Raw genomic sequence first — 24072 nt, forward strand, 5'->3', positions numbered from 1 at the left:
CTTTGCGGAGACTTTAGATATCCTTTCGGGGGCCCTCGAGGTGCTGAATGAGGAGTCGGAGCCGCTGGCATTACGGGTTTCCTGGGTCAAAACTAGGATCCAGGCTTTCAATGACATATTGGATGCTGTTATCCTGTCTCTGCCTGTTTGTGGTGAGGATGTTGAGGTCACGGAGAGATTCACTTTCCTTGGTAGTGATATTCATGTCTCTGCTGGCTGTGAGCCAGAGGTCAATAGACGTCTGGGTCGGGCCTGGGGAGTCATGGATTCACTGGATCATGGGGTGTGGCACTGTCGGTACCTGCACAGCAGGACGAAAGACTGAGTTTTCAGGTCCTTGGTGCTTCCAGCCTTGCTCTGCGGATGTGGGAATTAGACTCAGACCAATGATCTGAAACAGAGACTTAATTTGTTTGGTACCAGGTCTCTTTGGAGAAACCTTGGCTATCGCTGGTCGGACTTTGTGTCCAGCGAGCGGTTTCTGAGAGAGACCCAAATGAGATTTGTTACCTGCATCGTCCGTGAGCATGTATATATATATATATATATATATATATAATATAATATATATATATAATATAATATATATATTATATAATATATATATATATATATATATATATATATATATATATATATATAATATAATATATATATTATATAATATAATATAATATATATATATATATATATATATATATATATATATATATATATATATATATATATATATATATATATCCTGCTCACACACACACACACACACACACACACAGAGACAGGTGTGAAAATATAATTTCTGTCCACCTTGGTGGTGGAGATAATTATTTCATGATGTGGATTCTCTTGTAACAACTGCAGAGGATAATTAACATAGGCCGATCAAATTTGGTACTTTTGAAAAGTGACTCCTTTCAGATTATCCTTTTATTTCGAAAGTTAACCAAATGAGTAAAATCGATCATGCAATCTGCAAAGAGCTAAAGTGGCATTTTAATTTCACGTGGCAAGACACCCATCTCACTTGCCCGTTTGGCCTTCACATGCGAGGAAATACAAGCTTGTGATGCTGCTATCCCAACTCAAATCCCATGTACCACGATAGTTTGTCCAGTCTTCCAATGTACATCAGATTCATGCAACAGTGCACACAGTCATTGCTCTACACGCGATATCCACATAGCTCCTCAATCATAACCAAAAAACCCAAAACAACCAAACCATTTCTTACAGGCAGACATCACTGGCATATGCCGGACACAACAAATCTACAAATTACGCAAATAAAAGCTTTGGTTGAGAGGGTCGAAAAAGCCCTATTCATACAATCCAAATGCAGTTGAAGGGACCAGATGATTGCTTTGATGATGTGCATTAAATGGCCTTTTTATGAAGATGAAGGGGAATCAATTTGAGGGAATGTCAGTTTTGAAGGTAAAGCAGGGAGCGTAAAAGAGCAGAAGGCACAGCTGTATCATTAGAGCACAAGAAAGGGATATTTATTCTATCAATCCAGTAGCCATTTCATCCCATCCCACACCGATGGATTGAAAAGGATTACCTTGTGTCGCACAATCTTTTGAAGAGCTTGCAATTAATTATAAGTGAGTCCATTGGCTAGCAAAGGCATGCCGAAGGACAGGAAAGATAGGGTGTCAGACGGACACAACGAAGGATCTTAAAGTGGAACTTAAATACTGATGCTGAACACAAAGCACACTTGTGCCCTCTATTGGTGGAACCTTGAATGAAAAACAATTTAATTTTTGACTTATTTGGAATCATCACATAGTTTCATCCCTGTGCATAAAATAAAATCAATGGCCCAAAGCTTTATTGCCAAGTCATTAATTTGGAAGGAAGATGGGACGAGGGCACCACGGCTCAGGGTGGGAGAGGTCAAGGGCGAAGAGCACCTCGACTCGGGGGCGGGAGAGGTCAAGGGCGAAGGGCACCTCGACTCGGGGGCACCTCGATTCGGGCGCGGGAGAGGTCAGGGGTGAGGGCACCTCGACTCGGGGGCGGGAGAGGTCAGGGGCAAGGGCACCTCGACTCGGGAGAGGTCAGGGACGATGGCACCTCGACTCGGGGGCGGAAGAGGTCAGGGGAGAGGGCACCTCGACTCGGGGGCGGTGAGGGACCCTAACTCGGAGGGGCGGGGGCGGCGAGGGAGCCTTACTCGGAGGGGCCGGAAGCAGCGAGGGACCATAACTCGGAGGGGGCGAGGGACCCTAACTCGGAAGGGCAGAGGCAGTGAGGGACCCTAACTCGGAGGGGCGGAAGCAGCGAGGGACCCTAACTCGGAGGGGCGGAGGCAGCGAGGGACCCTAACTCAGAGGAGGCGGAGGCAGCGAGGGACCATAACTCGGAGGGGGCGGAGGCAGCGAGGTACCACAACTCTAGGAGCGAGGGACCATAGCACAGCATTCCATCTTTCTCATCTTTACCTGATGCTGCATGATGCATCGATGACAGCTGCTTTCTGGAGGGACAGATAACTTTACAGTCCAGGAAATGCACCTTCACGTCATTATTAAATGACTTCATTACCTGGCCTTCTGAGACAGTATACTTTTGATTGCATCAAAATAAATCCACAAAACATTGGCATTATTTTATTTAACAAAAGGCAAAGTTCCAATGAGCACATCAGCGGCACAGGGAAGTTTTAAAAACTATTTTTTAAATAATAATATTAAACTCCATTTCATAGACAGGTTTTCAAAATCTACAAGTCCAAGCCAATGATACTTGAACTGTACCCACTGCCTACTTTCTTTGCAAAAGAAAAAAGAAAAAGCCTCAATCTCAGTTTTCAACCTATTCCACAGAGCCAAATTTTGAAAAAGCAAATCAGAATGGAAATGTTTTCAATGAAAACCTAAACTAGTTCACAATTCGTGTATAAAGCGGAAAACTACATATGTCTATTTAAAGATTGCTAAAGGTTTTGGTGTCACAAGGGGTGTGGAGGAAGGGGGTATTATGATGCAGTAGGTGTGGTGCTCACCGTTAGCCAGGTGAGAGTTACGACCCTCACTAAGAACAGCCTTGATGCGCTCGTAGCAGGCAAAGTAGAGGGCATGCGCAGGTCCAGCGCCAGTCGCCATTGCATTGACTCCACGAACGGGTCTCCAAATGCCTTCGGTGCGCACGATGGTTAGAAGAGCGTGGAACACGTTTCGATATGCAGCACGTGGGTCAGGACGCAGGCTCTGCATTCGTGTCTGCAGCACACATACCACGGTTCAGGTCTATACATCTTGTCTATCAGTGGCAGCAATACTGTCATTCTCACCATTCGGCATTGCCCAATCCGGTTTGGATGGGAAAATGAGTGTGAAAGAACCTTGTTTGGCTTTTCACACAAGCATGGGCAAAACATTCAGAACATCAGCACTGCTTCTGTGCAAAAGCTAAGGACGTCCAGATTGCACAGAGCACCATCATAACACCCAATTATTTGGCCAAGTTTGATGGGCATCGCAGCAGAAATCAGACCTCAAATCTTCAAAGCGAATCATAGAGTCTGATGTCGATTCCAATACTCTGCATTCATCATGGAGTGATGTCGATAAATCCTTTCAGAAGTCATGAGGCAGTGCCCCCTTGTGGCAAATGCATTCACTATCATCCAAAACGGTTTGCAACATCGCGGCGATTCAGAAAACCTCTCCTTTTACATCTCAACCCAACGTTTTCATATCCAATATAATTGAACAATGGTTTCTCAAACCATGCTCAGTCCATCTCAGTCTCAAATGAGTCTCAAAACAAACAAAAAACAAACTACATTTCACTTGGTCACTGAAAGGGGATCAAGTAAGTTTGTGTTTATGCCAGTACTCATGGTTCGCAGAAAATTATGCTTCAAATTTGACTGACTTGACCTGAACGAAATTTTGGAAAGAATCCTCCAAAAAAAAAATAAATAAAAAGTGTATATATTTGCTGTACTTGCATATTAAAATAGTTACTGCAAGTTCATCACAATGCAAGTGCACACACACCTCCCCTCCAAATAAAATATATACATACACGTAAATAAATGCGAAGGGCACGGTGAAGAATAACTTTAAAAATTGTAGTCGTCTGATCCAGATCCGGATCTTCATCAAAATCTAATCAGTTCATCCTTGCCACACACCCAACCTGTCCACAAAATTTCATGCGGATACGTCGACAACTTTTTGAGATATCCTGCACATAAACAGACAAACCGACAGAAGGAGGTGCAAACATAACCCCCTTCACCTTTGGTGGTGAAGGTAGGAAGGAAAATGGCACGTTTAAGAGTTTTAACATTTAGAGTCCACAAAGCTCAGATTAGTTTTGAGAAAGATGAGTTTCTCTGCCTTGTCAGATGAAAAAGTTTATTTTGTTATCATATGCTGCCCAAGCAGCACTTTCTTTTCAATCTTTCTTTTCAGTTACGTGCTATATAATGGGGCTGTTAAAGATTGGATGTGAAATGTGCGCTTAAATTGGGAGTCAGCCCACCTTTTGAATGTAAAAAAAAAAATTCCATTGACACTGATGCATTGAGGTATACCTGGAACGGATGACGTCAAGACATACTTGGCGAGAAAGCAGATCCAGTAGGTTTTAACTTTAACCTCAGCAGTGTACAAGCGATCGTGTTTTCCTTTGTCCTCGCGGCTGTTTCGAAAGCAATTGGTTATTTTATATGAATCGGGTGTTAACGTACTGAGAGTTGATATGTACTCTGGAACTGAATGTACCGTTCTTCATCAAAATCTAATCGGTTCATCCTTGTCACACACCCAACCTGTCCCCAAAATTTCGTCCCGATACGTCCACAACTTTTTGAGATATCCTGTACACAAACAAACAAACAGACAGACAGAAAGGGGCAAAAACATAACCTCCTTCACCTTCATTGGCGGAGGTAAAAACAAAACAAAACCCAAAACAGCAACATCTCCATTATCATCAAGTAGTTTGAATGGATGTTGCACAGAAATATTAAATGACTTCACAAAGCAGGAAACATGGGATATCGGAACGCACGTCAATGAATGAAAGTAAAAGATCAATGAAAATTATATATTTGCATGAAATGCTTGTTGTAAAAGAATAAAATGACAACAAAAATGAAGTTAAGTAAACTGTGAAAGAATTTCGATGTTCGTTCGAGTGTGTTTGCACAATTGTCGATTATTTTTTTTAATTCTCTAATCCAAAAGGTCAAACAGATTGCATACAGTCAATGTGCCAATGCACATCGTTTCTCAAACTGTGTTGCACACACCAGAAAGGCTTGATAATCTGATCTGATAAAAAAAAAAAGCGGGTAAAGTTTCAAAATAAACAAACAAACTGAAAAAACAACCAAACAGAAATCAGCACTAATCAGCTCCATTCCATCAGATATTAAACTTTAATCACAATTGAGAATTTATTTTATTGGGGCAATGAAGGATAATAAAATTAACCTGCGCCACTACTCGGTAAGAACAGCAACTTTTTGAATTACATACAACGACATATCCACACGAAGTTGCACAGTTCGAGGTAGTGCTTCAGGCTCTTACGACCAACTGAGTACAGGCACACTGCAGAAGATTTCAACACCAACAGTCACTTAGCCTGCAATAGAAGTGACGTAAGCAGATATTTTTCTAAGCAAGTTTTAACTTGCGAAGGGGACGTTCCTCTCCACAAGTTAGAACAGCGAGGGCTAAATGTGTCTCCGACTTAATAATCAGTCATTTCAAGGTGATAGCCAAACGAGGATTTTATCTGTCATAATAATTATCGTAATTATAATGATAATGGTGTTCAAAAAGGTTCTACAAATGAGACGCTCGCAATAAAGACACGCCAAAGTACAAAACAGTGCAAATACATTTTCGTATTTTATTTAAATTTATTTATCAGATAAGTTATACTTGTGTAAAAAGTAAAAGATTAGCAAGTTTTGAATGATTTGCGAGTATCTCTCCCTTAAAACTTCGTTCATGACCCTCGTAAATGATGAAAAGAGAAAGGTGAAGAATCGGAGGGTGATAAGTTTCAAGACTTTTGCGACCAACCTTGAGTCTCCAGAAACTTGATTATAACATACACAGTCCTCCGTTTCTGTACCTATAAAGAATGCACTGATGTTTTAGGCTACACCTGGGAGCAATTACATTTTCTACGGTGCAATTTCCAGAACATCTTTGGCCAGACTCTTTCCAGTGCATGGGCACTGCCGAAGCAATCACTTCAGAGACAATACACCGGACGCTTTTCATGGGCAGCTTCATGTGCATTCAAAGGATGGTGAACTCATTGGCAACACTTTGCCTGCAAAGCACCAAGATGAGTTTCTAGTCGAGTCGAGCATAGAGACGGCTCAAAAGCAAATAAGCCACCGATGAGCTATGTTGTTAACCCCCAACACAGATTTAAGATGGACGTTTTGCTGAAGTCAAATCAACTCGATTGTAATGTTTTAAAACATGATATAAGACACATACAAGAAGAAAAACATCTCTTCCTCCAATAATCCTTCCATCCTTTTCATATTTCTACTGGTAAACACAAATCGTCTTGCTTATCCACAAAATGATACTCCTCGAGGAATTCAAATAATGATGGAAAGTTAGAAAATGCCACACATCGTAAAATCCCCAGAAACACACCATTAAGGCATGTGGATGACAGGAGTGAAGTAGCTGGATCGAAGGACAATACCAACATTCAGTACGAGAATGCTGGTTGTAAAAGAAATTTACGTAAATACCAAAGAAAGACCAAACAGAAGGAACAAAAATGATCTCAGGTAGTCAATGACGCAAGAGGTATGCACACTCGGCTCAAGCCATCTTGCCAGGGTTCGCATTGCGACCCAGCTATAAAACTGTCAACCCAGTGTTTCACAAGCGCCAATGTGTGCTGTCCTTCAAATGGATGTTAAACTGGTGTCCCATTTGCCGACATGAGTTGGTGGATGTTGAAGATCCCACGGCATCCTTTGTGAAGAGTGGGTGCGGCATTGCTGGCAGTCTGAACAAGTTCCAAATTCCTGCTCTAACTACTGCTGGGAGAAGGATGGCCAACGATCCAGCATGACTCCAGGCTTGGAAACTGCTTCGGCAGAACCAACGTTGTGCATCACAGACGACAGGTTTACTGTCAGTGCAGGTGGCAGACCGTCGCCAGAATTGACCCGGCGTCTTTGGCTAATTGGGCTAACTCGGGAAGAACAAAAAATGACGTTACAAAGCAAGCAATTAAACATTTCATCAGGAAATGCACTCAAGATTATATTTTCACATCATTAAAATGCTTATTAATTAATGGACAATTGCACAGACATACAAAGGTGCAGTTACATCGTCGTTCGGTTTTTTGCATTCCACGTTACAGCTGCACCTGCTCAATGTCCATCATTCAGAACTACAAACTTCAAACAAAGTTTATTCAATATTTTGCACGAGCACTCATCTTTCATCAACAAGTTTTCTATGGTCACCAACAAGTACCAATAATCTGAGTGATGCATTCATCTAATATGGCCAGTAGTCGTTAATGCAGGTGGACAACGGGAAGGCATGCTTACAGCCTTCCACATCAACAACCACACGTGAGTATTTGGACACCGTTTGTGTGTGTGACCTTAAAGTCCAAGTGATTTTCATGTACTCGCACTCTCCCTTCAGCACGACAGCCACTGAAGAAGGTTCCCATGACTATCTGCTCATCAGGGTGTAGTCCACTGAAACTCCTTGGTCTCTCACCAACCATAACATTTCTTGAAATGGCATCACCAAGGTGGCATCATGAAAGGGAAATATTGCTTTAAGGACATTTTCACCTTGCGAACCGAAACTCTCCTTGCAGCCCACAAGATCTCCTCCAAATGTGGGATGTGGTTCCAGTGAGCCAGATTATGCTTTTAGATACCAATGAAGCCAAAGTCATGAAGGCTCAGGATCATCGACCATGTCTCAGAGAGAATGAGAGAATGGATTCATTCTCTGTCTCTGTCTGTCTGTCTGTCTGTCTGTCTGTCTCTACCTTCATTTACCTTCTCTTCGATCTTGATCCTGCACCCTCAGCCATTCATTCCTTCCGAGTTCAACCAGGCTAAACCCTTCATCCAAGAACAGAATCCTAATCACCCTTTCCAGATCGAAGGTCTATGTTCAACTCCATTAATTACGTTGTCACACTTTAAACTCGATCAGTTTCATTTGTCACCCTCTAACGTTCGCAAAATAAAATATCCAGAGTGGAGCACGAACTGACCATACAGTGAATGACTACACACAAGAGCAGTTAAAATTTGACCTGGACTCCATTACAAACTGCACAAGCGTTGCACATAACCTTGTCATTAGTGATAAACACCACCACCAAACGCAAAGTTACCACCGAACCGACCTGGCAACCAAGAACTTTTCACCGAGTCAAAATAAGATGCTCAACTCGTGGTTTATTACTTACGAAATCCAAAGATTTCGTAAGTATATTGATGACTTCCGTCATCTGTTTGTGCATTTGTTTGTGTGTGTGTTTTTTGTTTGTAGGCATGATAACTCGAAAACGGAAGAAGCTACCAATGTCAAATTACACCACGTGATTCCGGAGGGTGATGGCAAGTGCTGATTAGATTTTGGTCAAAATCGGTCAAAGGTCAAGGTCACAATGAGGTCAAACATTCGATTTTTGATGTTTGGTACAGAATCATCGTAGAAACTTCTGGTTTGCGTCGCTACCTTCTCTAGAGACAGCATTTATTAGACAAGGTCAGAGGTCAAGTGGACGATTTCGTAAGTACCAGTCTATGACTGCTTGTTTTTTTGTTGTTGCTGCTGCTTTCTTGGACTCGTGCACCAGTCTTGCAGCAAATGGTTCATTATATTCACTTTCACATCCATCTTTCAATAATTTGCCACAAACAAATAGTTATCCTTGCAAATAAATCACCACCACAAATCGGAAACTCGAGCGAAGTCGATGGCGTGCCATCGCAAATCCACACGCTTCCCACCAAAAGGAAAGTTCAAAAATGGCAAAAGGTTCCACCAGGAATGATCCAATATTAAATTTTGAGTTAAAAAAAAAAAACCGTTTTGACCCCTGTGAAACCAAGTCCCCATCCCCTGTGACATGACCTGGAGGTCAAATCCAAAACAAAATCGTTACATATTTCATGGGTCCCACAATGTTGATTGTATATCTTGTATAAAGATTCATTAATTGCATTTTTTGGTGTTTGACCTTTTGACCCCACTCCAGGGGGTGGGGTCAAAAATGATACTTCTCTTGCACCTTCATGCCATGTGGTGATCATAACTACCAAGTTTGGGGAATTTCTGCCCGAACGTTTAGGAGGATGCAGCGTGATGGACGGAAGGACGGACGGACAGGATGCCCTCCTCTTCCCTCAGGACAGGATGCCCTCCTGCCCTCCTCACAATTGTCTGTCACTATGGCTTTTTACTTTGCCCAGCATAATCCCCATCAATGGATCAGTCTCACACCAGCAATTGCTGCAAGGGTTCTGACCAATAGGGGTGCCTGGATCTAAGCAGTCGGGAAAAAGAAAATTGCAGTTAAATAGGCTGCGGTCTACAGTGCTGCGGTCTACAGTGGCCAGAGCCTGTGAAAGACACCACCCCCCCCCCCACCAACAAACGAGCAGCGTAAGCCACTACACTGCCACCTACAGATCAACCAGCCACCTATTTTTATATTTATTTTTAGCAATGCCAGCCCATCACTTGGGAATCAATCCATGGATACATTTCTGACTCACTGGCCATCACAAGCATGTAGTGCATTACCCTCAGCTTGAAGAAGTTAATATTTCAGAAGAAAAAAATTTAATCACAGAGAGGGGAAATGTTTAGCATGACTAATACCTCACAGGTGGCATTAGCATATGTTGGAATTATTGCACGTCATCAGGTGTGTGTGTGTGTGTGTGTGTGTGTGTGTGTGTGTGTGTGTGTGTGTGTGTGTGTGTGTGTGTGTGTGTGTGTGTGTGTGTGTGTGTGTGTGTGTGTGTATGTAGAGTGGTGTACCCTATAGAAATACACAGTAAATATCCACAAAGCCTCACATTCTTGCTAATGAGTTCGGTCAATGTTACATCATGAGTTCGGAGCAATCGGTCAATGTTACATCATGAGTTCGGAGCAACACATCACACATGATGACGTTTTCCTCTGACACACACACACACTTTTATTTTTACGATTCATAAACTGTTTACAAAGGTTAAGGTTAAATTTCTACATCATTGTTATCTCGTTTTAGAGGCTATCATAAGTTATGCATGCCTGGTGTTGGCTTAATGGTTCGGGTGGTGGCTTGGGATCCTCGGGTCCCGAGTTAAAATCCCGCTCAGCTGTTGAATTAATACCAGGTGGGGTTGACTCTGCCTGTCATCCTTCCAAGGTTGGCAAAATGAGTGCCAGCTTGCTGGTATCCTGTGTTGGAGTGGCGACCCATCCAGGATTGTGCCCAATAGCCAAGGAGACTGCTTATGCAGCACCAACGCTCTGCACAGAGTATGGTCCCAATTGATGGATGTAAGTTATGCCCTGAGGGGAGGGGGAAATGCACACTGATTTATGTTTATTTATTAACCTCCGCCATCTTCGAAGATGGATGGAGGTTACTGTTTTCACCCCTTTCTGTTTGTTTGTTTGTTTGTGAACAGTATTACGGAAAAACTCCTCGACGGATTTCGACGAAACTTGGTGGGGGGGGTTAGGTATGGTCCAAGGATCATGCCATTAAATTTTGGACTTGGTCCCCCCCCCCAAAAAAAATTTGTTAGAGAAAAAAAGATTTTTTTTTTTGCATTTCTACATGTTTTAAGTGATTTCCAACCCCCCCAAAAAAAATTGAGAATTTTTTTTTTTTTTTGCATTTCTACGTTTCAAATGATTTCCAACCCCCCAAAAGTTGAGAAAAAATTTTTTTTTTTTTTGCATTTCTACGTTTTAAGTGATTTCCAACCCCCCCCCCAAAAAAAATTATTACCCCCGAAAAAAATTAAGAGAGAAAATTTTTTTGCATTTCTACATGTTTTAAGTGATTTCCAACCCCCCCAAATAAAATTGTAACCCGCCCCCAAAAAAATTGTTAGAGAAAATTTTTTTTTGCATTTCTACATGTTTTATGTTATTTCCAACCCCCCCCCAAAAAAAAACATTTAGAGAAAAAAAATTTTTGCAACTTTTTTTCAACAAAATTTCGATTTCTTTTTTTTGCATTTCTACATGTTTTAAGTGATTTCCACCCCCCCCCCCCAAAAAAAAATGGAGAAAAGAACTAGAACTCTGTCAGCACTGTTGACATATTTAATGAATAAGATACAAGGTTCACTTGAGTGACCCAGCAGTATTGGCGGCGGAGGTTTTGCACTCTCCCGAGTGCTCCCCCTCTAGTTACTTCGTGTGATTATCATTTTTTCCTATGGTGTGCAGTTTACTGCTGTATGGAGGCAACTCTCTGTACACCTTTGGGGTAGCTGGAAGAAGCGAGCAAAAACGGGAAAACATGTGAAGTAATACTTGCCTCAAACACTCGGGAGGCAACAGCCCCACATGGCCAGGTACAGAAACCTGGTCTACACCACAATTCAATCTGGATATCATTTTGATGTACCATACTCTTTACAGAGGGTCGGTGCTGCCAACGCAGTTCCTTGGCAAGGATTACACTGGGTGGTTAACCATTGCCTTCCCAGCGTTCTTTGTCCGTGCTCTATCCTTTTAAATGCTGAGCATCAAGCAAGTTAGCAGCACACACAATTTTTTAAGTCTTTAGTATGACTCGGCTGTTAGGGTTCAAACCACCGACCTCCCAGACTCAGAGTGGATGCTCTAACCGTTAGACCAGGGGTCTGGTTCAATTTAATGTAGCAGGCAAAGAGGTGGGGCTAAAAAAAAACAACATGTACACAGACACATACCCACACCTACTGCCCTTCTTCCTCTCCTCAATTTTCATTCCTCGTCTCCATTTCAGCCACTCCACTCCACCCCTCCCCCCTACCCCATATGTGTAATAAATAGATGTCCCCCAACGTATTAAACTTCCAATAAAACTTCACCGGTAAACACGCCAGGCAGAAGCTTTTAGTGCTAATGCTGTTTGGATGTTGTTTTTAGCCAAATACGACCTTTTCCAAGGATGGAAGGAGTGAGAATTGCACAGACTGCACCATGAAGGTCCACCCGTACATTACACAACTCCAGTTGGCATCTAACGCAAAACACAATGATGAAACCACAAACAAAATGTCAATTTAACCCTGGTTACAAGCTCCTGGACAACATTCCCTCCTCATGGAACTACCTGACCCAAATAAGAAACATTCAGCACAATTTGATGAAAACTTCATTTTCAGCATTTGGGGTTTTACACCAAATGTGTCGAAAATCAACCTTGAGGATGGTGTTACCTTCATAAAATACAACTGGTGCGAAGTCGATGGTACGCCATCAACTTATCCTGCTGCGCCCTCAACTTTAGGTGGGACGTGCCACACTTCCCGCCGAAAGCAAAGGTGAAAGATGGCAAACAGTTCCACCAGGAACAAGCAAATATCAAATTGTGAATGAAATAAAATCTTGTTTTAACCCTTATGACCCCAAGTCCACACCCCCTCGGGCATGTATGCAAATATATATATATATATATATATATATATATATATATATATATATATATATATATATATATGTATATATTGTGGGCCAGGGGTCGGAGGCAAGAACGACCGCAAGGTGGGGAAGTTTACACCATCTCCCACCGGTCTCCCCGGAATTATAGGCCGTTGCTACGGATAACTCTGAAGCCGGCGGGTCGATTAATCGACCGTGAAACACCAATATCTCGACCGCGTGGCATAGGGTTAATTGTCCAGATCCAAATATACCTAAATCACCACGCAGTCTTGGCTACCGAGGATTCACGCCCTCGGCACGTCTTTCTCGAACTGGGTCACTTTACCGACTGCGGTAGTGTTCCAACTAGCGGCTACCAACTCCGGCTCGGTTGCAGCCGAGCAGAAACTGCCAAAGCTATGCCGGCTAGTATTAACGGATTATCGGGGATGAAACCCCATCTGAACTCAGACCCGGACCATGCTGGACCAAATAAAGAAAGGACGGAAACGAGCTGGGAACATTTCTAATAATTTATTTACAATAAAAATCAAAAGACAGAAGAGGCGAGACTCATCGCGAATATGCAATGCAGTATTTACAATGATGAAATAAACTTAAACAATTCTACTTATAGACGGGCCCACATGCAGACACACACGCAAAAAGAAAAGAAACCCCGGAGTTTTTATTGGACCCTCCAGCCAATGAGAGAGACAAGCTGGGGGTCAGAGTTCGGATGGACACCTGTGGGTCGTCGAAGGTCCCAGCCGCACGTGTGAGACTCGTGGCGGCAGCCGCGTGGAGCAATCGGAGCTCCGGGGCGGAAATCAGGGTCGCGGACGGGACCAAGCAAGGCTCCACGAACAGGCTGGCCCACTCATTCTCCAGCCCAACCACCGTCAACCAACTTGCAACCACTCAAGCACCCCAGATCTCCCAGCGCCAATGCCAACGACAACAACCCAGTCTGCTCAGGGATATATATACATCTCCTCCTACACAGGGAGGGGCCTTGGCGAAAATCATCTCGCTGTCCGTCCCTCATTGGCCTACGGCCGCACCCTGCCAGGACGGAGCCGTAGCCCCTGTTCGGAGACCCCAGTTATTCTTCCACGTGGCTTCACTCGCGAAGAGTAACAGGCTCAACGCTGAAAAAGCCATACAAGAACTACGAGCCGAGGACTGGAACTGCGAGGCCCCCTCTCGGCAAGTCAAGGTACGAGCAGCCAACGGGTGGTGATGGCACATGATTGGCAGGTTGGGTCATGCAGATGGGATGGTTGTTGGTTGTTAGATAGCTTGTTGGAGGTTTCGTTGGATGTAAAAACCTAACTAAAAACGTCACAACGCACACATTTAATCCTCCCGCTAAACAAAAGGACAGGGTCCTGACTACACACGTACTTACCGGCATAACTAACTTTGGGACCTGAATGTTGAGTGCACATGGTTTCCAGATTCGTAACAATATATTGTTACGAATTTGGAAGCCTTGTGCACACAGACAGATCAGCAGTCCTCAATTTAGTTATCTCGATAAGTATGTGTTTATGGTTAGGGTCCCCTACCTGTGTCGAACGGGAATTACATGTGTGCGCTGCGAAGTTTCTTTTACAACAAATCTACTTCACTTCGCACACAGACACCATTGCCCACGTGCGTTCGACCACGTACATGGGCGGAGATTTTAATCGCCTCAGCTCCGACTCCACCCCTTGTCCAATCACGCAAAGAGGGTGACTTTCCTACGACAACCCGGCCAATGAGGGTTGAGATGGCCACAGAGGGCGACTTTCCCACGACACCCCGGCCAATGAGGGTGGAGACCGCCTCAGATGGCGATTTTCTCACCCCAGACAAAAAAGATATAAAAGGAACGCCAGTCTGGGGAGGTTGGTTGTCTTGGGGGTCGCGGGTCTTGGTGCTGGCTGGTTCGTCTGGTCTTGGGTCATCGTCGTCTCTGATCTTCTCCTTGGTCTTGGTTGATTGGTGCGTCGCCGGTTGGAGAGCGCGGTCCCTGGTGCTTGGCGCTGCGTGAAAGCTGTGGGTTCGAGTCTCGCCACGCGACCAGATCGTCGTACAACGCACGAGGTGGACAGGTGCAAGCCAGACCCTGGCCTTCGGCTCGCCTTTCCTTCCGAGCTGGAAGCCTCAATAAAGGCCGGCCGGCCCAGTTCGTGTGTGTGTGTGTGTGTGTGTGTGTGTGTGTGTGTGTGTGTGTGTGTGTGTGTGTGTGTGTGTGTGTGGTGCCAGTCCGTTAAGTGGAATTGTTTAAGTGCCTTGTACATACCTGCATTGCTTTTAGTCGGTTTAAGTCTGCTCTCTGTGTCCCCCTCCCTTATAAATAAACCCCTGTTAAATGTACCAGCTCATTTTCTGTGCTTTCCTCCATTGGCCTCACATGGTGCGTGTTGCGAATTGGTAGGGCCGTTCGTGCCATGGATTGTTCATTTGGTCCGGCGCGGCTTTGGTAACTTCCGCTCGGTTACGCCGGATCCGAGTCGGTGATAGCGACTCGATTCGGATAAAGTCGGTCGAGGGTGTGGTTTTCCCCAGTAGTTGGACGACATGGGTATTTAGGTATATTGAAATTTGGCAATTAGCCCCACCCCACGCCGTCAAAATATTGGCGGCCACGGTCCGCTAAGGGACCCGTGACCTTTCGGACTTATCCGAGAGTCACGACCTAAATTCCGGGGTGCTCAGTGGAAACGACTCTACTGCTCCACTTAGTGGTCGTTTATCGCCACCAAACCCTGGCCCACAACAAATTGGTGTCAGGAGTGGGATTCGGCCCCTCCACGTCCACAAAATTAATGGGATTCGGATCGGGGTATACGTAGCAACCCCCCCACCCCCAATTCTCTCCAAATTACGAGTCTGAATTATTCCAAATACGCACCATGGCAGGCCAAAATGAGCTGGAACAGGTGGGTTTAGAGGTAGGTTTGGAAGAGCCGATGGGCCAGCACAAAACCCCAATGCAAGAACTTTCCCCGCGATCGGACCCCAAAATAATGAGCGCGGCAGGGGCGGCGTGTGACACCCGTGGGGACGGTGGGGACGTAGCTAGCAGACTCCCCCCCCCCTTTCAAAGCTAGCAGTGGGGACGGAGCTTGCAGTACAAGTGAATTGAAAAAAAATGTGCAATGAGTAAATGTGGGACAGCAGGCCTGAGTGTGTGAGTGGAGTGAATGTGGAATGAATGATTGGGGGGGGGGAGGAGTGAATCCCACCCAAGGGAACCCCGGGTCAGTGTAATGTTAGTTAGTGGGTTAGTCAAATTTACCAAAAGGAGGTCGTTTTGTTGTTGGTGTTGAGAGAAGGCACGTAACCTTTTTGAAGGGTGCAGGAGTCCATTGACCGGCTGGGAGCGTGGCTGTTGAAAGGTGAGTACAGCAAGTCCTCGCTTTTCGCAAGGGTTACATTCCTGGAAAACCTTATTATAAGCGAAACTGTGTTAAACAAAACAAATTTTCCCATAGAAACCAATGTGTTAAAGGGGGGATGCGTTTTTGGCTCGGAATTTTTTGGACATAAACACAAATAAATTAGAGGGGAGCACTCGGCAGAGTGCAAAACCTCCGCCGCCAATACTGCTAGGTCACTCAAGTGAACCTGATATCCTATTCATTCAATTTGACGTCAACAGTGCTCACAGAGTTATAGTTTGCAACTTTCCCTTTTACATACTCAATTCATTCGTCATAACTAGATTCCTTGAGACAGAAATTGATTTTACGTGGGTATATCCACCTGAAGTTCCAAAATCAGCTGCAATTATAATTTTGGCATGTTTTTTGTTGGAAATCACAAACATGGAGAAATGCAAAAAAAAAAAAAAAAAAAAAAAAAAAAAAAAAAAAAAAATCGGAATTTTGTTGAAAAAAAAAAGTTGCAAAATTTTCTAAGTATTTTTTTCTCTAACAATTTTTTTTTGGGGGGGGTTGGAAATCACTTAAAAGATGTAAAAATGCAAAAACAAAAATTCAAATATTATTTCAAAATGGCCACCATATTGGACTTTGGACCAAGTCCAAAATCTAATGGCATGATCCTTGGACCATACCTAATCCCCCCACCAAGTTTCGGCGAAATCCGTCAAGAAGTTTTTCCGTAATACTGTTCACAAACAAACAAACAAACAAACAAACAGACAGGGGTGAAAACAGTAACCTCCGTCCATCTTCGATGGCGGAGGTTAACAAAACACACTCCTCGAGTAGTGGCGACTTACCCCGAGGCTGGAGGAACGGAGTTGATTGCGGTGGACAAGTCACACTTGCGGAGTGGCAGAATCGTCCCCCTCTTCACTTGACACTGTGCTGTCACTTTCTTCACCAGCGGGAACGGTCTCTTGGCAGCTGGTTGAAGAAGCATCCTGGATGGTGGATGTAGTTGGTGCTGCATCTTTTGGCGTGAAAAATGCATGGAGAGTGGGTTGGATGGCTTTCTTTTTCTTTGCTGCATAAAGTTCCTTGTAGCAACAAAGGGCACTGCTCAGTGCAGTCCCCGGTCCATTTGAACTGGCCTTCATGCAACAACAAGGAGATATCCGGGCTACTCAAATGCAGTCCCCGGGAATGCGGCTGCCTGCAGGGAAGTCCTTGCAAAACACTTTCAGAGGTGGTCCTGGAGCACATAGTGAAGGTTGTGACATGGGAATGCAAACAAAGGCGTGGCAGGTATGGAGGCAAGGCAAAGGCAGGCAAAGCATGGCATGGCAAATGCAGACCAGGCAAGATGTAGTACAAGAGGAGGTCGGCACACGAAGCTGGCCGGCCTTGGTCTGGTCTCGTGAGGTTGTGGAGGGAGTGTGGTGGTGCCAGCTGGTCTGAAAACTGGCTCGGACCTACCCTACGGTCTCCCCCAAACCTATCGCCTATGCCTGTCTTTGTCCATACCCACCCCCATTAGCTTACAACAACAAAAAAAAAAAATGAAATTTAGACTATTTTTATAATTACATGTGTCCCAAACCCTTTATGGTCTTTGTTCTGCCAACCTGTCCTGACAGTCTATCCCCAATCCCTAAGTTTCTTTTTGAGGGGATTGAGGAAGAGACTAGTGAATCTGTCTCGAGGCCCAATGCAGCCTCAGAATAACTCCCTCAGATTTCAGCAATTTACCAAGGTGAGTCCAGCGGCCCACGAACAGCGAAGGGATGGATGGTGCGTAGGGGTACACTTTTCCTTTCTATCCTAGCATTTATTAACGTTAATCTATCCCCGGGGCTTTTCAACACGCCTGTCTCTTTAAACTATCGGTTCAAGAAACCATGATTCCTGTCGCCTGTGTTGGTGTTCGTTATTAATTTGGGCCTGACCCGCAAATTTTCACTTGTGCCCTTGCACAATTTTCGTGGCTGGGCAGCGTGGCTCCATTGGTAGGGATTCCCATCTGCCAAATTCAAAATACGGCATGCCCAGGTCGCTGAGGCTGTCTCCGAGCCAACTGACTCCGAACGTGGGGAATGCCCCTGGCAGTGTCCCCTTCGATGCCCACGTGGCATTTTGGTGCTCCGGGTCCTGTTTCCGTGGGCTGCCCGTGCCCATTACACTAACTCGGTCCCTTGGACCCATGGCCTACTCTGGCCGACTACTCCGGTGCCCAGGGTGCCCTCTACTCAGTGCGCACATTTCACCAGCCACGCTCCCAGCCGGTCAATAGACACCTGCGCCGTTCAAAAGATTTCGTGCCTTTCTTCACACCAACAACAAACCGACATCCGTTTTGGTTACTTTAACTAACCCACTAACTAACATTACACTAACCCCAGGTTCCCTTGGGTTGGATTCACTCCTCCCCCCAATCATTCATTCACACCATGCATTCCACATTTACTCCATTCACACTCGGGCCCGCTGACCCACATTCACTCATTGTACATTTTTCTTGTTGGTTTCAATTTTATTCTTCACATCACACGGACGCGCCACTAGCTATGTCCCCCTCACTAATTTGTGCTCCCAGTCATCCCTTATCCTAATGCATGTTCCATTTAATTATATCGCTAAGCTACGTCCCCACTACATGCTCCATGTCTGTCCATGTCTCAAATGCATTCTAAATTCTAAACTAAATTCCCACTAACTCGTCCCACCGGGCCCCATTGAGAACTGCTCATGTGCCATGAGGCTGGTCTAATGAATGCTAAACCTTTCCACTAACCAATGCTCCTTTGCCCAAGATGAGGATGTTCGCTACATCCTGGCTGGGGATCGGGTACTCGTGCAAAGGCTCGGAAGGCCTTGTATCGACAGGACGGCGGTTCGCAACTCGCTTGTCCCCTTCGTTCAGGCGATAATTGGAAGCGTAACGTCGCCCCGTCGATCGCATTACACGTCCGCTTCCGAGCCATCCACTATGTGAGCCATGCGTTTCTCACCTGGCTTTCGTGCTGCACGATCCCTGCTGACATCACTCGTAAACGGGCCCGGTGGCGGCGTCGGGACACGCTCCGCGAACTCCACTCGCTGCTCACAGCACACGGAGCCTTGCACATGCGCTCACATGGGGCCACGTCCTTTCCAAATTCACACAATCGCCGCCATTTTAGCCATCCACGTGGTGGTTTCATACCAATCACGGGACGTTTCAATGCCGGCTCCCGACTTCGGAGTCGTGCACGCCTGGGCCGTTCGTAAAACACGGATTCCGATGAGAATCGTTCTACAGAGTAACCATGAAAAATATGCGTTTGCCTCATAACGTCACCAAATGACGTCATAATGTCTCAAGCTTGACATATCTAGAAAGCACTCATCGAGGTGTTCAATTTGAGGTACTACACGATATGCTTCCTAAAATTGAAAATTTGACCTGAGGCGCTAACCATGAAGGTCAAGGCCAATCGCCACCAAAAGTTAATCAGCTGAGCGCCAGACCATGAACTATATTCCCATGAAGTTTGAAGACGATTCGATCAAAATTACTCAAAAAATAAGGGTTTCGTCGACTCCCCTGATTTGCGACAAAGTGATCTTGACTTTTGACCTTGACCTTCAAAATTTTATGCGCTGAAAGGGACCTCTATAGGCCTCTGATATGCGAAGTTACAAAAATTTCCAATGACAACTGTGCTCTGCAGAATTTTTTATACGCGATTACAGACAAACAAAACAAAAAAAAACATACAAGCTGACTAACATATCTTGCAAAAACTTCGTTTTGGCAAGATAATAATAATAATGAAAAAATAACTTTCAAACCGCCAGCCAGAAACGACAACCACACAGGCCATTCCTTCGCTCTCGCGTTCTCGCGCCAACCACACTTCCACACACAGAGTTAATTAAAATCCAAATTAAAATCAAGTTTACCTCCCTCTTTGCTTGCCATGACATTCGCTGCCATGTAACCAGCATGGCCCATGACGTCATAGTCGGCCGGCCGCGCACCGGCCAACGCAGCCACGCCGACGCAGCAACGTGTCATGTCATTGGTTGGTAAATAAATGGCCGCAGCAACGTGTCATGTCATTGGTTGGGAAATAAATGGCCATAACTTGGGAAGCACTTGTCCGATTAATATCAAACCTTGAAAAGGCACATGCTCAGGTCCCCAGCAATATACCTGGTAAGTTTCAATGAGATCGAACCAGTGGTTGTCGAGAAACAGCGGTCACAGACACACAGACACACAGACACACACACTGCTGGAATTATAGATAGATGACAGACACATTCATGCACGTGAGATAGCCGTTGGGCTAACGGAGGCTCGTCTACCCCCTTTCCATCAGGACGCATTGGCTTGGAGGTGGACAATTTTTTACACCTTGAACTTACAAGACATTTCATTAAGCACACAAAGGGGCTTTTCCTGAGCAGTTATTCTGATGGTCAAATATGGCTGTGGATCATTTACCTCATCCACATATTTTCCATCGATGTTAGACACCCAGCTCTTTCACCGATGTTGGCGTCCACCTTTTTTCAGCGACGTTTGACGCCCCGTTTGGCAGCTCTGTGGATGCTGGCTGGCTCTTGTTTGTGTCAGGCTGAACAGAGAGGTGATGGTTGTTGACGTTTTATGAGCGCTTCACCTTTTCGCTCGGTGGTTCTGGCAGGTGGCTGCTATCTGCCGTTTGTCCAGCACCACAGAAATGGTGTCATAAGCCAGGCCTATGCTGATTTGGGGTTGCATCTAACTCTGGTACGGGCACGAGACTGGCGATTGGTTTCGTGCAATGATGCGCCAATAGGCAATGTGAATTTGGCTGAGGTCTGCTTGAGGATCTTCCAACACTGGCCGCCTCTAAAAAGGATGGCAGGACCGTTTTTCTGAGTTTTGTGAAGACTGGGTGAAGGCTATTTTCAGCTCCAGTCAGTTGCATTCAGACGGTTGGTGAGCTGGCGACAGTATAGTTTGTGACAGTTGGTGACCGCCTTGCGGCTTCTTTCATCTCCGAGAGGTTTTGTGACAGTTGGTGATGACCTTGCACCCTTACAGCTCTGATCGCTGGTGACAGCCTAATAGCACCTCACAGTGCCTCAACGCCTTAAAGCTTCTCACAGAAGTCACATTTGCCATGGCGGCCGCAGTATTTCCACAGTCACACAATGAAGCAGTCACATATGTTTTTATTTTTCGGGGAGCCGCAGGGCGTATTTATAAATTGTGGAGACCGAAAACGTGGAGTTGCCGTACGGTCTTTGATTTGATGTCGCACGGTGACCTTAGGGCGTTCCTGCGGCGGCCATAGAATTTTCAAGGCAGACGCAAGGTGCCCGCAAGGCGACCGCAGTGGGGCCCTAAGGCGAACGTGCGGCCAGACGGATGGTAACGAATGGGTTAATGATTTTTTTTACCAGTTTTTTTTTTTTTCTCGGCTTGTCGAATTGCTATGGCGAACGTAGAAATGAAAATATACCATCAGAGATGGGGAATCCCCCGCCATTGAATGAAAAAGATCATACAGATTCCATATAATGAGGGAGGTGAATTGGAAACAAGACACCATTTGGTCATCATCTCGAAAAAGTTCCCCAGGGGTGAGGAACGTAGTAACCAAACATAATTGAAATCAGATAAGCGATTTTCTATTTATTAAAAAAAAAGTTTTTCAAGATGGTCACCCCAGTCGGCCATCTTGGATCCGGCCATGCCCAAAATCAATAGGGTTCTTCCTTTTCAGGTGGTACATGTGTGACTCAAATTTCAAATCGATATGGCGAACAGTTTATGAGTTATTGCACTCACAGCTATAAATGTTGACGCCCGGACGGACGGACGGACGGACAGCCGGACGACCTGGGTGACAACAATATCTCCCTTCCACCACGCGGCGGGGGATAAAAAGTTATAACTTCGCGTTATAATTCCACGGCGACCTTACGACCTGTAAAATATAGCCAAACGGCGTAGGGCTACCCTGAGGCCACCGCAGAAACTCTGTGGCCGCCGCACGTTTCTGTCAATTCATAGGGCGTATGGCCGCCGTATCCTCGCCGTAGAGCAAATAAGCATCTGCTGTTTGTCTGTTTTTATTTTAATGCCTGTTTAATTCTGTATTTGCTTGAGATTATTTTTATTGATTTGAATTTACCAATTATCACCACAAGGAAATAAAAAGTTCTTCTGTTTATTTTATTTGTTCCTTATTAATAAATTCCTTGTTGACATTTCAACCTGTCCGTGCTTATCCTTTCCTTCCATTGATCCAGCATTGCCCCAACATAGATAGACTTGCAGTTAATTACCAAACTAATTAACCTGTCATAGTCGGCAAACACCAGTGGTAAATGCTCGATCGCCCTAATTAAGATTGAACCAAGATAAGATTGGTGATTGCTGAGGGTGCGCTCCCCGTTCCGGAAGCCCCGTGAACTCTAGTTAAATGGCAAAATTAGACGGTGGACACTGGAATTCGTGGTTTTAAAGCAACCCACCGTACCACAAAGTTAATTGTAAGCGGTGGCCCCAGGTCCGGCTCTTCCACGGAGAAACAGGGATTAACCCCCTCATAATACACTCAGTGCCTGTGGCTGCAAATAAATATAAATATAAACATATATGCATACAAAAACAACAGACGCACCTCCTGACTGTGATGGTGAGCTCACCAAAACAGTCAGGAGGTGTGTCTGATGTATAAATGATGAATGTGGTCATCATTGGTGAGATATTTATCGGTATGCCATCCTGATGAGGGCAAATAAGCCCGAAATCCAGATCAGTGGTTCCGGTTGATGCTTAACTGATGATGACCATCTAGTCATTATCTGTTTGACAGAATCACCAGACTGAGGCCTCTGTGTTGGAGGCGACGCTTTGGTGTGGACTGTGTCCAATGGCGATTGGCAAAGTGCTTTCCACACTCCACATTTTTTGCGATGTGTGTACGTACGTACGCACGCACGCACGCACGCACGCACGCACACACACACACACACACGCACACACACACGCACACACACGCACACACACGCACACACACACACGAAATTTGCCGTTGGTAGCACATTTTTATTGTAATTAAAATAAAGCCATTTTCCATGGTGCTACCTTCCCTCCTCCTCCCGTTCCCTCACGCCTCTCTTGGTGGCGTTTCTTAAACTGCAGAATTGAGCTTCGCAATCGTTCCAACTGCTTATAAAAAAAAAAGTGTTCATTTCTGAAAAATTAAAATTAAAAAAGGGTCTCCTGATGTCTCTGTGGGTGTTTCGCTGGACCGGGCATATCTTAAGTGCCATTTCTTAAAAACCATATCTTAAAACTATATGGAAACAAAGCACTTACCTCAATATTCTCAGGAAACACTCGTCTCTCCAACTGATGGAGGCAAACAGTCCAAACCCAGCTCAAGTTCCCTGTTAGTGCGCCAACAATCCAACGCTTGGCGAATCAGTAATTTCTTCAACTTTCAGATTTCACTCCAGATAGACACTTACTTCATCCACAAGATCTGATTTTCAAATCCAAAACAATATTTCAACTATGTAATTGAATTAATTCCACGAGAGATTACAGTGTTTCCAAGGCAAGGATGTTTGAATCGGCTGAATCAAAATGGTTGCTAAGACCACTGTGAGGCAAACTTCGGTTGACCAAGGATAAGCCTATCATGGAGATAAACCATTAATCATCTTCAAAATGGTGTTTAAGCTGACCAAAATTCCCAGTTTTCATTCATGCACTCCCTTCATGGTCCCTTAGTAGGCATGCAAGGTTTGGGGTCACTACATTTCATGGAGGACACACACACACACACACACACACACACACACACACACACACACACACACACACACACACACACACACACACACACACACATAGATTTATTAGCCAACTCCTGGAAGTTCGTTAGCAACCTTAAGCTTGCGATATTTCCTGGAAATACCTTCATATTTCTGCCACACTTGTGTACCTGATAATTGGATGGCGTCCGAGCATGCAATGCATTCGGTAAATGTAATAGTGAAGT

At 44.8% G+C, this 24072-nt stretch overlaps 1 protein-coding gene across 8 annotated transcripts in view; it reads right to left on the reverse strand.

Annotated features, from left to right (window-relative positions):
• Window positions 1–24072, reverse strand: part of LOC147033891 (mitoferrin-1-like) — a 71578-nt gene that overhangs the window by 20006 nt on the left and 27500 nt on the right. For 5 of the 8 annotated variants that reach the window (XM_085872258.1, XM_085872243.1, XM_085872252.1 and 2 more), the window contains one exon: window positions 3011–3227. In XM_085872258.1, the coding sequence (XP_085728384.1) occupies window positions 3011–3227 (217 nt within the window). Of the gene's footprint in view, window positions 1–1561; window positions 1581–3010; window positions 3228–3501; window positions 3523–16878; window positions 17213–24072 lie in introns of those variants that run through there. The other 3 variants (XM_085872285.1, XM_085872292.1, XM_085872301.1) reach the window with 3 other exon arrangements.

This window comes from Eptatretus burgeri, chromosome 1 (genome assembly GCF_056783735.1).
Source record: "Eptatretus burgeri isolate ZD-2024b chromosome 1, Ebu_testis_v1, whole genome shotgun sequence".
NCBI classification, from domain to species: Eukaryota; Metazoa; Chordata; class Myxini; order Myxiniformes; family Myxinidae; genus Eptatretus; species Eptatretus burgeri.